The 19,891-nt window shown below is 34.9% G+C and overlaps 2 protein-coding genes across 9 annotated transcripts in view; one reads left to right on the forward strand and one right to left on the reverse strand.

The window, feature by feature from the left end:
- The window catches only part of LOC129807545 (F-actin-monooxygenase Mical), a 64,956-nt gene extending 61,089 nt beyond the window's left edge, over positions 1–3,867 (reverse strand). For 7 of the 8 annotated variants that reach the window (XM_055856956.1, XM_055856947.1, XM_055856939.1 and 4 more), the window contains exon 1: positions 3,716–3,861. The gene's annotated coding sequence lies outside the window, so the exon portion shown is untranslated. Of the gene's footprint in view, positions 1–3,715 lie in introns of all 8 variants that reach the window. The other variant, XM_055856897.1, reaches the window with a different exon arrangement.
- Positions 3,868–4,168: 301 nt separating this feature from the next.
- LOC129807587 (protein timeless homolog) lies at positions 4,169–18,178 on the forward strand. Its single transcript, XM_055856968.1, has 11 exons — positions 4,169–4,374; positions 4,430–4,572; positions 4,637–4,817; positions 4,877–5,131; positions 8,972–9,765; positions 9,839–10,105; positions 10,171–10,251; positions 16,625–16,782; positions 16,847–16,901; positions 17,021–17,816; positions 17,890–18,178. Exons 1-11 carry the CDS (start codon positions 4,273–4,275, stop codon positions 18,124–18,126), a joined length of 3,069 nt encoding a protein of 1,022 aa, XP_055712943.1. The 5' UTR covers positions 4,169–4,272; the 3' UTR covers positions 18,127–18,178.
- The last annotated feature ends 1,713 nt before the right edge of the window (positions 18,179–19,891 follow it).

The following is a 19,891-nucleotide window of genomic DNA, read 5'->3' on the forward strand; positions in this document are numbered from 1 at the left end:
AAGTGTCTCGGATAAATACATGGAGTGTTGTATGTAATAATTGATGTTGGCCATGGCTAAATTTTCGATTAATCAAGTTATCGAAAAACGAAATGGACAGTAACCAGTTGAACTGGTTAGGCTCGAGAATTTGACCTCAGATTTTTTTAAGAAGTATAAAACCTTATTAGTTAAAGGGTTATATACCTTTTATAACTTTAAAAAATTCCTACCGGTAGAACTTTCAACAATGCTATCCCAATTTTCTAATCAATCGGAGTAATACAAGGCGATACAAACTTCGGAAATTAATATCAGTACCCTCGTGTTTTTAAAACTGAATTTTTGAAGTCGGTTAATATTTTACAGTTCTTCTATAAAGGATTGACTAGGACTTAACCAAGGGATTTTTTCATTGTTTTAAATTCCAGAAAAAGTTAAAGTTTATCAAAATAATCTGCCAAGGACTCAAATATCAGTTGACAAACAATCACTTGAATAATCTTAGGCTATCCTTCCTCATCTGCTTTTACAGATATACTAAACAATTGTATTTTTAAAAAATTGTCTTCAAAAAAATCCGAAAATTGAATTTTTTAAATATTTGAATGGTTATTTCAAAAGTTTAAACATTATTTTGTATCTGTTTAGAAGTTAAATGAAGTAGGGGTAAGTGCTCTCCCTTCGAACGTTCATGCCTTCGAATAATGTGAATTTCTTTTGTTTTTCGTAAGAGATTTTACACTAAATTATCATGGAATTATCAACAATTGATGATAAGCTAACTAATATTTAATAGAAATGTGTAAGTCTCTTTGAAAAGTTTTTATCCAAAACGAGTTAGAAAGAAAAGTTTTTTTTCCTATCTTTGGAAGCGCATGTGACCCATTAAAAAGTAGAAAAATTGAAACTCTGTTTCTTGCACATTTAACTCCTCAATTCTGAGTCAAAAGCTAATACTTACAATAGACTGCCTCAATTTTTTGTATTTGAAGGTTTCAAAGGTTATGCCAATAAACTTTAAAAGAAAACTTAGATATAAAACATTACGATTTCGGTTTTGTAATTGTATAACTGTTGCATTTCAGCTTGATTTATAAAAGAAAAATTGATATTTTGAAATAGAAGACCATATTAAAGGAGAATACGCATTAGCATTTTAAGATCAATTTTAAAGCAAAGGGGTATAGATATAAAAGTCATTGTTCCGTACATTTTTAGAGAGAGACATTAACTTAATAAGCACATTTTTCCCTAACTAAAGAGATTAGATTCATCATAACAAAATATTTCGAAATTAATCCTTGCCTGAGATTATACAAGAATTACACTACAAGCAAATTTATTTAAGCCGAGGTGTAAATTTTACAAAATATTAACAAGATAAAGTGAGAAGTATCTTCACTTCTTATAAGGCTTAATATCCCCTTTATTTAAAGGTTTAATGCTTAAAATATTTATCTAAAAAAGCATAATGGGCCCAAAAGGAGGTCTGGGTGCAGCGGTTCCGCGAGGAACCGCCTCCACTGTAATCTAATCTATCTAAAAAAAACTGATATTATTTATCAAAATAAAGTTTCATTATGAATTTTACATTGAGGCTTGAGGCCATTTACACCGCCGCATTGGATTGAGATTGAATTGTCCCAAAATCGGATTTTGGAACAATTCAATCTGAATCTAATGGGACAGTCTAAATGACCTCAGTGAAACCATTCGATTACAGCCTTAGATTGAGACTTAATGATCCGAAATCCGATTTTGGAACAGTTCAATCCCAATCTAATGCGGCGGTGTAAATAGCCTCGTTGAGCTTATTTGTACTGCAGCATTATGGCCTAGACACACTTACGATTTAAGTATAAGAGATGATTTAACGTAATTTTAATTAAAATAATGATTAGACTACATTTCATCAGTTTCTCACTAACTAAGCCGTTTATCATCAGTCGAGAGAGTGATTAGTCAGAAATTGATAGAAATGTAATCTGGGTATGAATTCTGAGAGGCGTGAGTTTCTCATGTGAGAAACACACGGCTTTTAAATCGTCCTTTGTAAGAATTTTGTTAAGTTTTAATGTAAAGCGTCATGTAAAAATTTTAGAGGACCTAAGGAAGCACAGTATAGTACAGTATAGTTTTTACGAAAGCTTCACAAAACGTTTACTAAAAGTGATCTTAGGGCCTTGACAGACCTGAGGAATAGCAGAGAGATGGCTTAGTATAATTATATTCGAAATAATGGTCATTTCCTACATTTTCGACATTTTTTACTACATTTCCGACATTTTCCACTAAGTCGTCTCTCGGCTAAAGTCGTAAGTGTGTCTAGGGCATTAGAGTCGTAAATTTTTTATGTGAGTATAACTCACGAATCTCAGATTTCATACTTTGATCACTATTTTAATTATAATTACGTTAAACCGTCTCCCGGCTTAAGTCGTAAGTGTGTCTAGGGCATTAGATTGATATTGAACTGTCCCAAAATCGGTTTTTGGAACTATTCAATCTCAATGGAAATGGTCTCAATGAAATTGTTTAGATTGCTGCCTTATATTAAGATGAATTGTCCTAAAATCCGATTTTGGGACAATTCAATCTCATTGCTCCATTGTTTTTTTTTTTTAGAAAATTAGAATAGGTTCTGCAGGAATTTCAAGACCTTTACGATAGTAACAAATTTAAGAAATTTGGATAGTTAGCTTAGCAGTAAATACAAAGAATATCTGAATAAACAAATAAATTTGAAAATTGCAATCTTGATTCCAAAAATGCAGCTTTGTGGATCTATTTCTTTTAAGTTTGAACATTAGGATCATTGATCGTATTGACGTAGATCGGGTGATCAGTCTATATATTACTTTTTGATAGCTTACAAATGAATTCTCCGGATTCCATTAAAAGAATCACAGTTTCTATAAGTCAAATCAAGCTGATCACCAACTTTGCCTTGGAAGTACTTCTGCTGGGGACTGGGGAGAGAGACTTTCATTGAATGTCAAGGTGTAGTTTTCGAATAAGCAAAAGCACAAATGAATACTCTTTCCAGTTCAATTGGCTTGTCTCTTTTTTTGTGTTTATTATGACCCAGCCAGCAATCTCCCTTCTTCGCCCATCCAAGTTGGGTTTTTGTGAATGAAATTGAAATTCATGTGGAGAATCGGATGGAGAGAGACAAGAGCTCTTGGGCAGAAGAGAAAATGATCCGGTTTACTGGTAAACTAACTATCAATCAACTCTGTTTTTCTCACTATCTCGCCTCTTGTCTGTAGTTGTTTTCCACAATGCAGATGTACACGGACATTGATGCATACGTAATTATTTCCTTGTAACTTCTCAGGCTACAGATTTGTTGCAAAACTTATTTTAAAAGGTAAAATCACGAATGGATCCGACTGAATCGCGCGCGACTGAAAAAAGAGGAATCTATTTTGAGACTTTGATTCAACGCGAAGTCTTTTTTTTTCGCAAAGCTCTCTGCGTTTGGCCTGATTAATCTTCATCTTTATTTAGATACCCCACGTCGATAAAGGCTAGCATATCCATTGAAATGCCATCGATGGTATCCTCCTGGCTGTCGGGATGCAGAGTTAATAGCCTTGAATGCCCAAAGATAGCAAATCAAATGGCAAAAATTGCTCCTAAAAATTGGGCATGGCAGCACTCACACATACACACACATCCACAGAAAAATTTCTAATATTTTCCTTGTAAATTTCAACGTAAAATCACTTGCCTGGTGCTTCAACACAAAGTCACAGAGTTACATTGTCCCTAGTACCACGGAAATAACACAAAATTCACATTTTTCTCACGGTCGAAGGAAGTTTTTCCACAAAAGAATTTCTCGGACTGAATGAGGAAAAAGATCGGTGGTGGACTGACAGCAAAACCCGGAAAAATCCGATGTTTGACATTTTGACATTCTGCCGCAAAGTGCCACCATCGCCATCTGTTGTGTAATTTGCTCCAAATGGTGAATTAAAATTAATTTATTTTTTTCAGAAAATTATCCTCAAATTTAGTTTTCATTCGCTCAGACAAAAAAATAATATAAATTGAAACGTGGAGAACAAAAGTAAAACTCCAAAAGAGCCTGAAAATTGCAAGTGATTTATTTTTGAATAATATATTCCCCACATGAAACCGTTTCTTGGATAGTTTTAAATCTTCATCCCAACCTCAATGTCAAAAAAGGCGCCAAGATTTTCTTATAGAGTTGCGTGTTTATCTCAGTATTTTCTTGAATATTTTCAGCAAAAAGTGCAATTTTCATTAGTTTTCTGAGCAAAAATGTCGCATTTGCTTGCGGACATCGATGCCACATGTGCATCTCTGGGACTTTTTGATGGGGAGCGCTATATTAGTGCCCCGGATAGTTTGAACAGTTTGAAGGTTAGAATTGATATGTTTACCATTGAGGATTTCCTCCAAATTTTCCTACTTCTAGCACTTGATTTGGATCTTGCGAAGAGATGACGATACTCATCAATATCGCCGACACATTGGTCAGTCGTCAGTGTTGAGAACTGACCTCCTTCCCATGCTAGTTTGCCACGATGAGAGCTCTGAGTACTTTGATGTTCTACTGAGGTAAAATAAAATACTCTCCGGAAAGCGATTGATAGGAATTTCATTAAAAAAAAATTATTTCCAGGCTACTACTAAATTTGACTTGCTCATCCTACTTCCTATACCACAGCGAAGTGCCCAAAGACAAGGGAAGTCACAGATTCTATATGCAGCTTAATTTTATCCTCCGGAAGTACAAGGAGGCCTTTGCCGATGAATTTGTGTGGATTGTGCTGAAGAACAACTTGCAGAAGTTGCTCGAGACGGTAAGTAGGAATGGGTATGGGGTTCAGGACAGGCACTAATTGGGCAATTTGGGGTGCAGACCAGTGTTGAACGGAATGAAGAGCAGGAGCTTATTATTGAGCGTATTCTCGTGCTACTGCGAAATGTTCTACAAATCCCATCTGGGGCAGAGAGAGAGGGACAGCATGACAGTGATTCGCTCCATGACCAAATACTCTGGGCACTTCAGCAGTCAGGAATGACTGACATAATCCTTTTTGTTCTCTCATCAAACAGCGAAAATCAATATCATTTTCATGCCCTCGAAATTATGTACTACATTCTCCACGAGCAGGTGAGTATTACTTTTCCCCTTCCCCTAAGTTTCACCCAAAAAGCTCCTTGGCGTAACTAGGAATTTTTTCACCCATGACACTCTTGGAAAATCTCCGTTCGACCTCCTGCAATCCCCTTTTCTGGTATACTTCCAATTTGAGGCTTTTTCATATGAGGACCTCTAAGCTTAAGGAAAAAGATCAAGCTGAGTCAGGAGCTCTCATTTCATAGATCGGCTTTGAAAACAGTTATTTCACTGTAACATTTACTTTAATTAAATTAGGGGAGACTGGGGCAAAAAGTCACAAATTTACGAAAGCCCGTAATAAAGCGAATCAAAATATGATAATACCCAATGTCTGATACTATTTGCCCCAGAATTTTTGGGAATAGTCACAAAATTACCTTTTAGAAATCGGCCCGATAAACGTATTTCCCTACAAAATAGAGGAAAATTACTTTCACAAAGTTGTAGAACGGTAAATTTCCTATAAAACTGCGCTAATTAGAAATTTTTGAAGCGCTCGAGTAGCTTGTAAAAAAATAAAATATCCGTTTTGTGACTTTTTGCTCCAGTCTCCCCTATTCTTAAATTTTTAATATTTATCATCTAATAGGATACATAAAGTCTTTGATCACTTTTTATTAACAATTGTAATTCTTCGCTCTTCAAAAGTTCGCAACCAATTATCAGCATATGAATAGTTAAAATTTTTGCAATGTTTTATTTAATTTTTTTACCGCCAAAAATCCATTATTAAAAAGTTAGTTACATATCAGCAATAATTTCAATAAAATTGTCCGAATTTACTTATCTAAAAATATTGCATAACAAAATTCAAACTGCCTGCATAAAAAAATAATGCTGCATAGGGTAAGGGCTCATAATTTTGACCAGTCTGCTTATAAGCATCGATGTTTCAAATTTGAAGTGCGATATTTTCGATACTAATTAACTTTTTTTGTTACTCTTTCAGAAGGGTTGTTTAGAAACTTGGCAAGCTATTTATCGTCTTATTTTTTCTAAAATTAGTTTTAATACGGTTAAAAATGAATTGATATGTTGAGGTGAATTTGATTCTTATTATGGACAACTTGGTTATTAATTTGGACAACTTGGCTGTAAATTTGGACAGCTAATCCGACTCATCAGGATGCCCATTGGTATTCACTTCATGAACCAATTTTACCAAGTCCTCTTCCTGTTCATGTAAGGGAAACGTAGAATGTCACAAGAAGCCCGGAAACTTTCCATATCATTCATTAAAGTGAATTGACTTCGGTAATCCAAGTACGTGCAGATTAGCGCATTCCTTGACCTTTCCGGGAGCCTTTCAAGGCATTTCTCGCTACATCTCTTTCGTAGAGATGATGCTCCTATATTTCTCCAGACATTTGTCCAAACTAGTCATCACAAAAGCTAAAACTTCACGAAATTTCGTGAGAAAAACACCTGTCCAAAATAAGGAGTATCACCTCACTGGTGAATGTCTTAGAAAATTTCCCATTTTTCACACGAAAAATCTAATTCACAAGGCAAATCTCACTTCAGGTCAAATTTTCAAATCACCACTAAGGAGAATCAACACAATTTTCAATGAATATTCAATAATATCACTCAAAAAAAAGGGAAGAAACATTGTTAGTACTTCACCATAGTTAAATAAGACTGAAGTAAACACGTAAGCAATTGCTCAGACTGAATTTTCAACAAAGCAATTTTAACTCAAATCATATTCAAAATTTAACATATTTAGTGTTAAAATCTTCCAAAAGGAACAAATATTTAGATAGAATTTTTTATTCATCAAATATTGGAATAAAAATCCATCATTTTAATCAATTTATTTTGGCAAAAAACAAACGATCAGTAAAAAATTCTAAATGGGCAGTAAAATATTAAAAATGATCAGTAAAATATCTAATTATGGTCAGTAAAAAACTTAAATCTTTACAAAAATGAGCCTAATTTACGTATTTAACATTTAAAATTGTTCCATATAGAGTGAAAAGCCCTTTATTTTCCCTTTGCCAAAATTTGGACGATAATATCACTGTTTCAAATTTTTTTGTTACTGATCAATTTTAACTTTTTACTGCTCATTTATTCAATGCCATTTATTTTTAGTGTCCAATTTTATCCTCAAAGTGTCCAAAATAAGAAACTGGACAAAATTATGAGCCTTTTCCCTAAAGCAATTTTAAAATTAATTTTTTGACACCTTATAGCTAGAGTCAGGAGGGTCGGAGGACTTCAAGTTTGTTTTTAATTCAAAGATCTTAATCTTAGCTATAACACAATAAAATTTGAAAACCAATCTATGCCGTAAGGGCTGACTTATTAAGAAAACAAAATTTGGGCATGTTCCAAAATGACGGAAGGAAGTACACCAGAAAACCGCTTAACGATATCTCCTTCCACTCTGTCATCAGAAGCGTTTATACTACGTAGAAAGAGAATGGTCAGAAAAATTCCTTTTTATATTCGTGATCTAAGGTAAAGTTCCCTCGAGTCGACTGGTGGTCAATATTTGAATATTTTAATGGTGAATTTGTATAAAATTATGTCTGATTCGTATTTATTTATGGAATAATTGATCTATTAATGTTAGATCATACGCCAAATATTTGCAAATATAAATAAATTGAATAAATAATTCTACCGGTCAAATTGAGGGCACTTTACCTTATAAGTGTCAAAAAGTATAAGTTGCGGCTGATCTGACAAGTTCGGAATTCATCTAGGACTATAGAAGCTGTTAAGAATCTAAGCTGACAATGCCTTAATTTTTTAGGTATGATTTTCTATCAATAGAATAGAAGCGGTGCTGTGCTGTCCAAAATTCCGAAATCCAGAAAAGCCAAAATCCTGAAAATATAAAATCCCGTATGAGTCGAAATCTCGAATGGGTCAAAATCCCGAAAACCCAAAATATTGAAAAGCCGAAATCTCGAATGATCAAAAACCTGAAAGAAATGAAATTATGTATACTGAGGATAATGTGAAGAATAATTTCTGAGAAAACATAAAATTTCCCTTTGCCTCCAACAAGCGCGGGTGCAATCGTGGGACTCGGAGTAGCTATGACACTTTTAAGAATGCGGGATTTTGATTTCGGGATTTTGACTTTTGGAAATTTGGCTTTTCGGAATTTTGACTGGAACCCCTAGGGTAAAGTGATACAAGTTAGACATAGTGTTACAAGTTGGACAATTCGCCGGTACAAGTTGGACAGGGATTTTTTCTTGATAAATACAGTACTAATTTTTTTTAAGCACAAGGAACCAAATTATAAAACTAAAGCATTAAAAATATACAAATAAGAATGAAGTACTAAATTTATCAAGACAAAAAGCCCTATCCAAATTGTACCATTGTCCAAATTGTACCACTTTACCCTATAGGAGATAGAGAAAAATTGTTTGATTGAGAGTGAATTCATTTCAGCACCACCGGCGCCACTATTATTCAGCAGAACCATTATCAAACTTACCCCAACCTCCCCTATAATAAATTTTTGCCTTTTGAAATGTTTCATGGGTTGATACTCTATTTTTAACAAAATTCTACACTTATATGCGTCCATCGCCGTCTTAACAACTTTTAATATTTTTGGTTTCTTTTAATTCTCTGAACGGAACCGCAGTTTAAGAATTATTATGGATTTTTTTTGTGCCGTTACTCATAATTCTTTAGTCATTTTGTGCTTCCCCCCCCCCTCACCCCCTGGTAAATTTACCAGACCACCACCTGGTTACGCCACTGCCACCTTTGTTCCTTCCGCCCCTTCCGTTCTTTGCCGTGAAATAAAATTTTTGTAGCGCGATTTCTAAGAGGCTTAGGGATTGTGGTTTGCAGACAGCAGAGGGACTGGCTCAAACGAAGCAGGAGAGAACGACAGATGAGAAGGAGTATGATAACAACAAATTGAGAGCCGTTAGGTGTGTAGAGAGAGATAAATTGCAGTCACGAACCCTGTCCGGACGCCATTCGAGATTTGGTGGGACATACATTCTCAAGAATATCAAATCTGTCTCGGAGAAGGACGTAATATGTCACCAGAGAATCGAGAAGGCTATTAATGTGACTTTCGATGGGGAGAAGAAGAAAAAGAGGCAATCAAAGGGTCTTATTGGGGATTTTACACCAGAACGCAGAAGTCTCTTTGCCATTCGCATCCATCTCAGGCAATTCTGCATTCAAGTCCTCCAACAGGCCTACAATCCTCTAATCCGTCAAGTAAAGCGCATCATTGATACCAATCAGTACTCCTCTGGAGGTCAGGATGATTCTTACCTTTTCTGGGCTATTCGGTTCTTCATGGAATTCAACAGACACAATGGTTTCCGCCTCGACTTGGTCAGTGAAACTGTAAATGTTCAGACATTTCATTGGATTCTCACAAGAATGCAAGATGCCATGGACAATTTGGCACTGGAAAAGAAGAATTTCAGACCATGGGCCAAAAAGCTCCATATGCGTATGTTGGCTTTTCGGGAATGCCTTCTGACGCTGTGCACAATGCAGAAAATCAACGATGATGTCAATCAATGTCTCTTCAAGAAAATCCAACACAATATATTCTACGTAATGGAATTCCGAGAAATAGTCCTTCATTTGATGCTCAATTTCAAGGAAACGCAAGTCACAAAGTAATTTTTTTTCACCCAGCAATTTTCCCTCAATTTCAATTTGAAATTTTCATGTCTCCCTTTCCTCTTCTAGATCCCAACTGATCGATACCGTTCAGATGGGACACTTGTACATGAGGATGTTTGAGAAATTCTGCCGTGGTACGGTTTTTGTACAATGCCCAAAGGGGAAAGGCAGGAAGAAGTCAAAGAAATCGAAAAAGCCAATTCAGAAAAAAGCCACCAAGAGTTGGGGTGAAATCTCGGGTCAGATTCATGAGAATCTCACGAAAGAATTGGCTAAAGATGACTCCATCATGCCATTTGATGCTGCTTCGGACAAACCCATTGATGATCAGAGGTGGAGTTTTATTTCAATTGCTAAAATTACAGAGTCTTCTCTATCGTTAAATCTCTCTTTTGCAGTGAGGATTGCATGAGAACAATATTTTCATTGCTTCATTCTGAAAGATTCGAACGTGCAGTTCTCTATTTACGTGCTGCCAGGTAAGAACTTTTATAGAGGTTTCTAATTTTTATATCTCGCTGACAAGTGTAAAAATGTGTTGAAATATTTATATTAAAGATTTAGAGAAAAAATGCATACCAACAGAAACTCCTAAAATTTAATCCAAGGGCCTGCAGTGTCAGCAAGTTTAACGATGTTTTCACATTTTGTACATAAAAATTTAACTGTGATTCAATTTAATTTTTCGCTAATTAGCATTGAAAATCACTTTATAAATCACTTTAAATCACTTTATATTTGGAATTTGATATATTTATGATTAAAGAGGTGGATTTGGCTCCCAAAAATTGGTTTAAATAGATTTATAACATCAATGCGAAAAATTAATGCAATTTTCACCTTAATTTTTTAATGTGAAACATATTTATGCTTCAGGTCAATTTAAACCTATTTTTGCAGCGCAAATCTACCTTTTTACGAATTAATAATACTAATTTTAAATAACAAGTGATTAAAAAATTAGAAGGAATAATTAGTAATATTATTAGAAATAACAAAATCGAATTTCAGATAAACAAAGCGTCCGAGACTTTGCGAGCTGCTCGAACTCCCGATAAAAAGCTCTGTCTTATATTCCTTTTCGCAAATTTTTCTGGTGCATATAAAATTATTGTCGAATTAAATTTGTCTATAAATCACCTCAAAACCAGCTTGAAGTTGAAAATTGTTCAAGAAGAGAGTTTCAAAAAATCATTAACCTTTTAATTAATGAATTGAACAAAAACTAATTATTATCGATTTATAGCCAATTGGAACCGATTCAGACATGTGAAAGATCCACAATCCATTGCAATGAACTCAAGTTTGCCCAAATCGTATTAAAAATACTGACTCTTTCAACGTTTGACCTTCAAAAACCAAAGGATGATTCCAGAACACATATAAAACAGATTTAAAAATAACAACACGGTTTCAAAATAAAAATTATGTTTATACTACAAATATCGGCCTATGAGGGGTCCCCTGAAGACCTCTAGTCGATATCTATAACCGTTTGGCATTTATCTCAGTTCCCGGACAGGGTAAATGTATCAAATTTCGGCCAGATTGCTATTTCGGCCATTTATTTAGCTCCACAAATTTCCATGAATTTTTAGTTTTTACATACTGTAGCGATTATACAATGCAAAAAAAAATCCGCTTCTAGGAACGAGATGATGTGAAAAAGACTTTGGAAGGATTCCTTAACTACAGGGAGCTATGAAATTCAAGGTGGCCGAAATAATATCCAAAGTTATGTCTATATTTTTATTCATTTTAAAATGTATTAGAATGATTTTTTAAAACAAAGATAAAACCAGTTTATACAGCCTTTTTCGGGATTGAACATATTTTTAGGAACGAAACATTTCAATACTTATTTCAACAGGGGAAACAGGCGATACTTTTGAAAAGAAGCTATCTTTTCATCTTTTGTTTTAACCCTTTACCGACGAGACAGTTTTCGTTGACCGAAAATCATCAATAAAAATGAAACCGATAAACAGAACTTATAAAACGTCTTACATCAAAACTTCGAAAAGCAAACAGAGTCTGATTTGGTGTATTTTTTGTCTCTATGCACGATAGGAACAAAAATAGCCCAAAAATTTAAGTAATTTTTCTGACGATACCAATGACTGATAATTTTCACTCTAATGAAAAATTTTATATTTGAGTATTGTAGTTTCCTTTTCCAAAAGACAAATGTTGATGTAATTTTATTAATTTGATTATTCAAAAAAAATCACAATGTTTGTTTTGTGAGATTTAAACGTCAAACAGTTATAGATAGCACCTTGTGCTTTTTGAATTACTGTCTTTATTAGACGGTCTTCAGACCAAAGGTTTAGCCACAAGACTTAATTTCTATAATTTCTTTTTAATCAAGATTCTCCTGAAAACTTTGACTTAAGATTGTATATGACAAAATGATCCATTATACATATTTTAAAAGGATCCAAAGTTACTTGTTATTTAGAATTTTGGAACCTTCAGGAATTGGACTAAAACTCAAGTCTGAAAACCGTGTTGGTCGACACTGCAATCAGTAACCTGGGGTGGAATGATAACTTTTCGACACTATCGAATTGATAATATCAATAAATCTATATCTGTTACGGTGCTATCACACTAAGATTTTTCACGTTTTAATTTTAAATTCAATTGAGCCAATTGAGCATTGAGATTTCTAGAATTTACTTGAAAATTCTCACACCCATGACACATTTTGCAAGAAATTTGCTCAATTTTAAGTAGTGCCGCGAGATTTTTGTTTGTGAATGACTCCGGAAAATATGTTATAGTACTTAAAATGTCTTATAAGTCACTTACCTGTTATTCAGAAGGATCCCCTAAGCCAGAAAAAAAGATTTGTAGGCAAAGGGCTCATGCAGAGACTCTCATACAGTCTTATTGAAAATCTATATGAAGTCGTCGCAACGCCCAAGTGAAATTTCTTAACATAACAATTGCCTTCGAATGGCTTTGGAGGAACTTGATGAATTACTCCCGATACTTAAGCTTCACTTCATGCAAGTTTATCACTAAAACACTGTACTTATCTTATATTTTCGCCACAAATAATATTAATTATGACTAAATAAATTTAATAAGAACAATTTTCTTCAAAACACTACTTGTGTAACTGCAATAAAATTGAAATTAGTGAGCAATTTTAACATTTTAATTTGCTGAAATCAAATTTATTTGAGCAACCACATTTATGCTATTTTAATATATTTAAACAAGTTTTTCTGGACCAAGTATTAGTTTTTATTAATAAATAAGTACAGATCTATCAATTCAATTGGTTTTTAGTGGAAAATAACGCATAGGAACAAATCATCTGAAAATTAAATTGAATTTACAAATTGAAAAAATCCTAGTGTGATAGCACGGTTAGATATAGTGAATATCGACTTATTACGGATTGTTGAGCCATTCATAGCGACATTCTGAAAACGATGAAACTGTTGATAAATATCGATATTAGGTACAGAAACTGCAGCTATCGTTTAAAGTTTTCAGAATCCACAGTCGATAGTATCGAAAAATAAGTTATCATGTCACCCCTTAGCTCTATTAGGTGAAATTCTTAACAATCTCACCTACTATAATCCTAACAAAATTTCATGTCGTCCGATCGACCTCAAACTTGGCCAAAACGTGTTTCAGCACTTCCTGATCACGAATATATATGTGGCTATTTTACGTTCCCGGCCGGCCGGCCGGCTGGCTGGCCGGCCGGCCGGCCGCTCTTTGGAGCTTAATAGCTCCTAAACTAAAAGAGATATCGACTTGCGGTTTTCGGCAAAGGTTATATATCGGGTGAAAATTGCAACTTGGTGCATTGACCCCCCACCCCCCACCCCTCCTTCCGCCATTTTGAAGACCCCTTTTTTTTTGTTTTCTCAATAGCTCCGCCCCTATGGCATCGAGCGGGCTCAAATTTTAGTATGTTATAGCTGGACCTTAGAGCTTTCCATCAATATCAAACTTAAGGTCCCCCGACCCCCCTGACCCGAGCTATAAGGGTCCAAAAAAAATTTCTTAAAATGGCCATAACTCCGGTTCTAATTGTCAGAATTTAAAAAGTGAGGGCTTTTTGGAAAGCTCTCGTGAAATGCCACTTCCTCTTCTAACAACGCAAGTTCATAAAACCACCGCTAGGGGCGCTATTATTAAAAAGAAAATTTTTAAATCTTATAAGTTAAATAACTCAAAAATTCCATTGTGCATCGGGCTGAAATTTTAGTATGTTGTAGCTGTTGATTATACCTATCAAACAAAAAAAACCTTAAGTCGATCCATAACCCCTGACCCGAGCTATAAGGGTTCAAAGTTTGAACATTGACCGGCCTCTATCTCCGGTTCTAACTAACATAGCGACCTAAATTTTACCTTTTTGGTTTCGTCTCGATGAGCACTTTCAGATGGAAGTTCAAAAATCCACCACAGGTGGCGCTGTGATAGCGTCAAAATTCATCGAAATTCAAAGTCACTTTTCTCAAAAACGGCATTGTGCAAGTTAATGAAATTTTAGTATGTTGTAGTCCAGTCTAGGACGTTTCCAAAATGGTGCGTATGTGCGCTGTGGTTTCAATAGAACCGGAGATATGAGGGGTCAAAGTTCACGAAATTCAAAAAATCATATCTCCGGTTCTATGTGACCGATTTTGATGAATGAGGGATTAAACGAAAGATCTCACCAAATGCTACAACTTTCTAGAACATTTGAACTTCGTGGGACCAACACCAGGGGCGCCACAGTCGAAAAACCAATTTCAATATCACATAACCTCAATTATCTCGACTGTCGCTGAACCGATTTTGATGATTACTTCGACATAATTGTAGAGGACATTTGTCTCTACATTTCGTCCATACATCATTTTCCGATCAGACTTCGCTATCACTCCGATTTTGCCGTTTAAGTGTGAAAAAATTGATTTTTCCCATAATAACGCTTTGAAATCACTCAGATGCCAATTTGACTGCCTCTACTCCACCGAGACACTTAAAATAGGGTTTTAAATGGAAAGTCTCTCAAAATACAACAATTCTTTGATATAGTTGAAGTTCAACAAATGACTACTTGGGGAACTCTGGATGAAAAAACGAGTTAAGAAACAAAAAACCTCGCTTATCTTGACTTCTGAGTAATCGATGAGATCATGTTATATGGGAAAATTATAGAGAACATTCTGGTCTACATTTCACCCATATATTACTTTTGTGCCAGTTCATCCAAATCCTTGATATTTTGGTTTAAATACAAAATTTGTATAATTTCACGAATTTGATCCAAGATAACTGAATGGCGTCTCCCAACTTCAGCTCCAAATCGAATTTGCATGCACTCCGAGTTAGCTCACGTTAAGAATCTCACCTACATAAGCCGGTTAGGATTATCTGTCCCTTTTTCCCATATTTTTGTCTTTTGAATAAAATCATTCGGTAATAACCAAAAACTGAGCAATACTCATTTTACTGCTCGAATTGAACGGAGATAGCAGTAATCCCTCGACTTTTTTACCCTCCAAAATTTCCACCTCCCCTCCGGGGGACCACTTTTCTCAATAAATATTCGCGTTTCGGACGATTTCTGACAAATGTCGTCACACTGTTTGTCCGTCTGTCTGTCCGGATATCTTCAGCTCTAGAGGCCAAACGGTAAGAGATAGTGACCTTCAGGGTGGCCCCCTCCCTTAAAAGTCGATCCAAGAATCGGTAATGCCCCTCATTTTCCCCCCACCACTCCACTTACCCTCCAAAACAATGTTTTTTTCTGATTGCTTGAAAATGCGTCGTGCGACCATGGCGGACATTTGACCATGTGTGAAAATATTGCTGAATCATTCCTAATAAAGGTTTTTCAAGGTCAAAGGTTATGAAGGCTCTAATAAGCGCATTTATCAACCGAATAGGGTCATTTTGGACTCGTTGGAAAGGTCTTGGAATTTCCCACAAAACTAAGCGGGTTCCAATGGGCTTTCAATCGGTAATAAATCGGTTCATAACTGATAACTAATTTTGATACGAAATTCAATTAAATTACTCATGAGGTGTATTTTGGGAAATATTTTGATTGATTTACAAATCGGTTCAAATCGGTTGTGCAAAGGTAATGAACCGATAAGGAATTTTTGTCCACATATCAATTTTATTACTCTTAAATCTTTTTTGTGGGATCTTTTGAATCAAAAAAGAATGATTTTTTCTATTTTTATTCGATTTTTGGTTGATTTTCTCTTTAGTAGTAACTAACTTTGTAAAATTCCTTAAATAAGCAATTTGTATTAAGAATATGAAAAGTTATTTCATTAAGCACTTAATTAAAAATTTTCGACTAAACACTATTTAAGTGGAAAATGATTAACATGTGTCAATCGCGTTATCTATTCTTGTTTCCACTTTTTGCCACCAACAAAATTCTTTTATTAAGAACTTGATAAGTACTTATTGGGGACTTATTTTATGCTTTTGGACAAAGTACTTATTTAAGAGCTTAGACAATGCCTTAAATTATAGCATTGTGCTAGTGGCAGCTTACTATTGGAGCTATAAACGATAATAACTCGACTAAACCTGAAAAGCTTCATCGCTTTTTACCTGAATTCTACTAAAAACAAATATCAATCTAATTTTAATCTATATAGTTTGGAAAAGTTTGGTTTTGAAGCATTAAAAGTTATTTAAAAATGCTATATTTGTTGAAACCTTTGGAACAGTTAACTTGAAATTGACTTATGTATTGAGAAAGTTTCTATCTATCTCAACAAATTTAATTTTTGCAATAAATGCCAAAAAAAAAGTTTTAATAAATGCGATTACCTGCTTTGTAGAAAAGTTTCAATCCATTTTTTTTAGGGAAGTATGGCCAAATGGGGCTTTTGGTGAGGAAAATGCCTCAGTTGACGATAATTTGGAAATATTGAAGGCTATCTATCTCGCCAATCTTGAACATAATCCCGAAAATGATAATGAAACTGACGATGATGAGGGTAATGAGAGTGAAGCTGATGAAGGTAATATATCTTGCAATTATATCCAATCTCTGTCTATGTTAATAAAATTACCATTTAATTACAGAAAACTACACAAACTTCACCGAGAAGCAATTTAATTTTGATGACTTTGCTAAAAGGTACCATTTACTCCTTCCTATATTCTTTTTTTTTCTCCCTAATAGTTGTTTTATATTATGGTATATTTTGTTGAGGGGAGAAGAGCGTTGATGGAAATTTTATTTTTTTTTGTCTGTAGATTGCTCAATCCAAAAATAATTCGTTTGTGTGTTTTGGTGCTTTTTGAGTGGCGAACACTATCGACAAATGTCCTACTGAGTGTAGTTTCGATACTACATCAAATTGCGGTGAAGTTCAAAATGCCTGAAATGCTGTGTCAGGCATCGCTATTTAGGGTTTTCCAGGAAGTACTTAACGCCCCCAGGGAAAGCCATCATGAGGAGCTGAGGCGTTTGGCAATTTTTATTGTGAGACGTTTTGTCGAGAATTCCCGGAAGAATATGAAAATCTATGCAGGACTTTTCTTCTACAAAACTATTAGGGATTGTGCAGATGAGGATGATGCACCAACGGCTAAGGGGGCAAAAGGGCGTAAGGGCAAAAAGACAGCGAATCCAACCAATTCATCAAGAAATAATCAATCTGATGATGATGATGAGGCTGAGCCCATGGATAGTCGAGAAGTGACTCCTGAACCGTCAGTTGGAGGGAGGGAAGTGAGCAGGATAAATCAGAGTGCAAATCAAGATTTCAGTACACGTGAACCGCAAATGAGGAATAGAACTGAAAATATCGATACAGATGGTATTCGGGAGATTGTTGGGAAATTGAAAGAACAATTCAAGAGTGCCCTTCACTGGCTTCAAGAGACACTCAATGACGAAATTCAGGAGATGACAGAAGATGTTCTCGATGACGACGAAGACAATGCTGTTCCGCTTGTTCCGCTCTTCGAGGAGCACAAAGTGGCTCTCGAGAGTGTCGAATTTCAACAACTTCTAAAGGCACTGGGAATGCTTGAGCCGTTGGAAAATGTACTGGACTTTTTTTTTATTTCTCCTATCTTGCAATTTTTGCAATTTAACTTGGTACAATTTTCATTTGCAGGAGATTTATTGGCGTATTCCCAATAATGTGGCAAAAGAGGAGCTGCAGAGTCGCTGTGACCTTCTGGCTGATGGAAATGGATTACAATGTAATAAGCGTGTCAGATCCGACATCGATATCTCGTGTCCTGAGGTGGAAGAGGAAAAGACGAATGAGCCAATTGACGATGATGACATCGGTGTACGAAAGAGGCGAAAGGTTCACAATGCCATTGATAGCGATGAGGATGCTGATTGAAGTAATACAATGTAATATGTGAGAAGAAGAAATATTGATTATTCACCGAAAACTGTGAGTAAAATTATTCCTCCTTTTTTTCATTTAATCCCCTCCAATTCTTTCGTCAAATATGAAAATTTTAAATAGGACATCAGTATTTGATTTTAAATCGTCATCCTCAGAGCCATTTCCATCTTCAAATAACCCTTTAATACCTTCAATCGGATTAGAGATTATACAGAAATCCAGTGTTAAACCTAGATCAATTTATGAGAGGTAAGATTCTAGTTTTGAACGAAACCAGAAAATTGTGAAACAAGAGCGATGAAAGTTTAATAAACAAAAGAGTTTCTTGCATTATCAAAACTTTGATAATCCAAAGTATTTTCGTATAGGGTACATGTCCTAATTCAGAACCATTTCCAGACGTTTTAACGTTGACAGAAGATTCAAAACATTAGGTTCATATTTTTTCTGAAGAGAATTATATAAATTTGCTCCTAGACTCTTCTAGAATGCTACTGTTTAGTGAAAATTTTTTAGATATAACTTGAAAACTTCTTAAATACAAGAAAACACACAAGTGCAAAATGCTGCTATTGGAAACAAATTAATCCAAATGGAGACAAGGGAAAGTTTCCAATTGGAGACAAACAGTGTAACTGAAACAGCGACGAAAGGCTTCCAAACCCCTGTTCAGTTGCTCTTGAGTGCAGGATTTGTTCTTATTCCTGGTCTTTTCTCCTTATCCATCTAAAACAATAAGAAAATCTCTCCAAAATAATCATATTTCTGGGGTTTCCTATTGAAGTATTTGCAGACACTTCAGAAAAACCCATTTTGTTCACGAAATAGGTAATTATTTCATTTGAAAACTTCACGTACCGTTAAAAATGAAGATTATCACTTAATTTAACTAAAATTATCCAGAAATATGACATAAATGTTAAACAAAACGAATAAACAACAGTCACCTCATTGTGCTTATCATTGGAAGACATGGTCGATCGATGAAAAATTCGATGGTGAAAAGCTACACTTTTAATTTTTCAGAGAAATTAACAAATTAAAATTTGTGAATATAAATGGATTTTCGCTTTATTTGGAGCAAAATTACCTATATAATGAAACTGTGGTATAGAAAATATATAAATATAACAATTTAGTACTGTATTTATCATGATAACAATGACGTTTCCATTTGGAATAGCGAAAAATTTCCATTTGGAGCAGGTTTTGAATTAGCTTAATTTACCCTAAGGACGAAATGTGTTTGTTATCTCTAAGACATACCCAAAAATGAAAAATCGCACGACGCGTTTTCTAGCAATCTTGAAAAAAACATGGTTTTGGAAGGGATGGGGAGGTGTGGGAGGCAGGTGAGGGGCATGTTAACCCATTCAGTCAATGTACCAGAAATACTTGATATAGAATGTTCATATTTTGGGTTTAGTTTCTTACAGATTAATAGATGAATTTTTTGAAAAGATTTTTTTTTATCTATTATGGGGGCGCGGGGAGCCTCTGTCAAACACACATCTTAACGGTCACTGAATTTAAATTCTGTGCATTAATTCATTACAAACTCTATTGCTTTAGATCAGAGGTGTGCAAGAAACCGTTGAAACCGAATTAACGTCAAAATAAGTTTGTTATAGTAGCGTTTTGACCATTGACGTACATGTTTCATTTGACGTTAATTCGGTTTCAACGGTTTCTTGCACACCTCTGCTTTAGATAGAGTAACTAAAAAAGAACACAAATTGGCAACTAGAATTCAAAT

The sequence above is a fragment of the Phlebotomus papatasi genome, chromosome 1, assembly GCF_024763615.1.
Source record: "Phlebotomus papatasi isolate M1 chromosome 1, Ppap_2.1, whole genome shotgun sequence".
NCBI classification, from domain to species: Eukaryota; Metazoa; Arthropoda; class Insecta; order Diptera; family Psychodidae; genus Phlebotomus; species Phlebotomus papatasi.

Coding starts and splice junctions, on each gene's coding strand:
- LOC129807587 (XM_055856968.1), top strand. CDS start 4,273: ATGTCGCATTTGCTTGCGGACATCGATGCCACATGTGCATCTCTGGGA. Junction 4,573..4,636: donor TACTTTGATGTTCTACTGAG/GTAAAATAAAAT, acceptor AATTATTTCCAG/GCTACTACTAAATTTGACTT. Junction 17,817..17,889: donor TGCTTGAGCCGTTGGAAAAT/GTACTGGACTTT, acceptor TTTCATTTGCAG/GAGATTTATTGGCGTATTCC.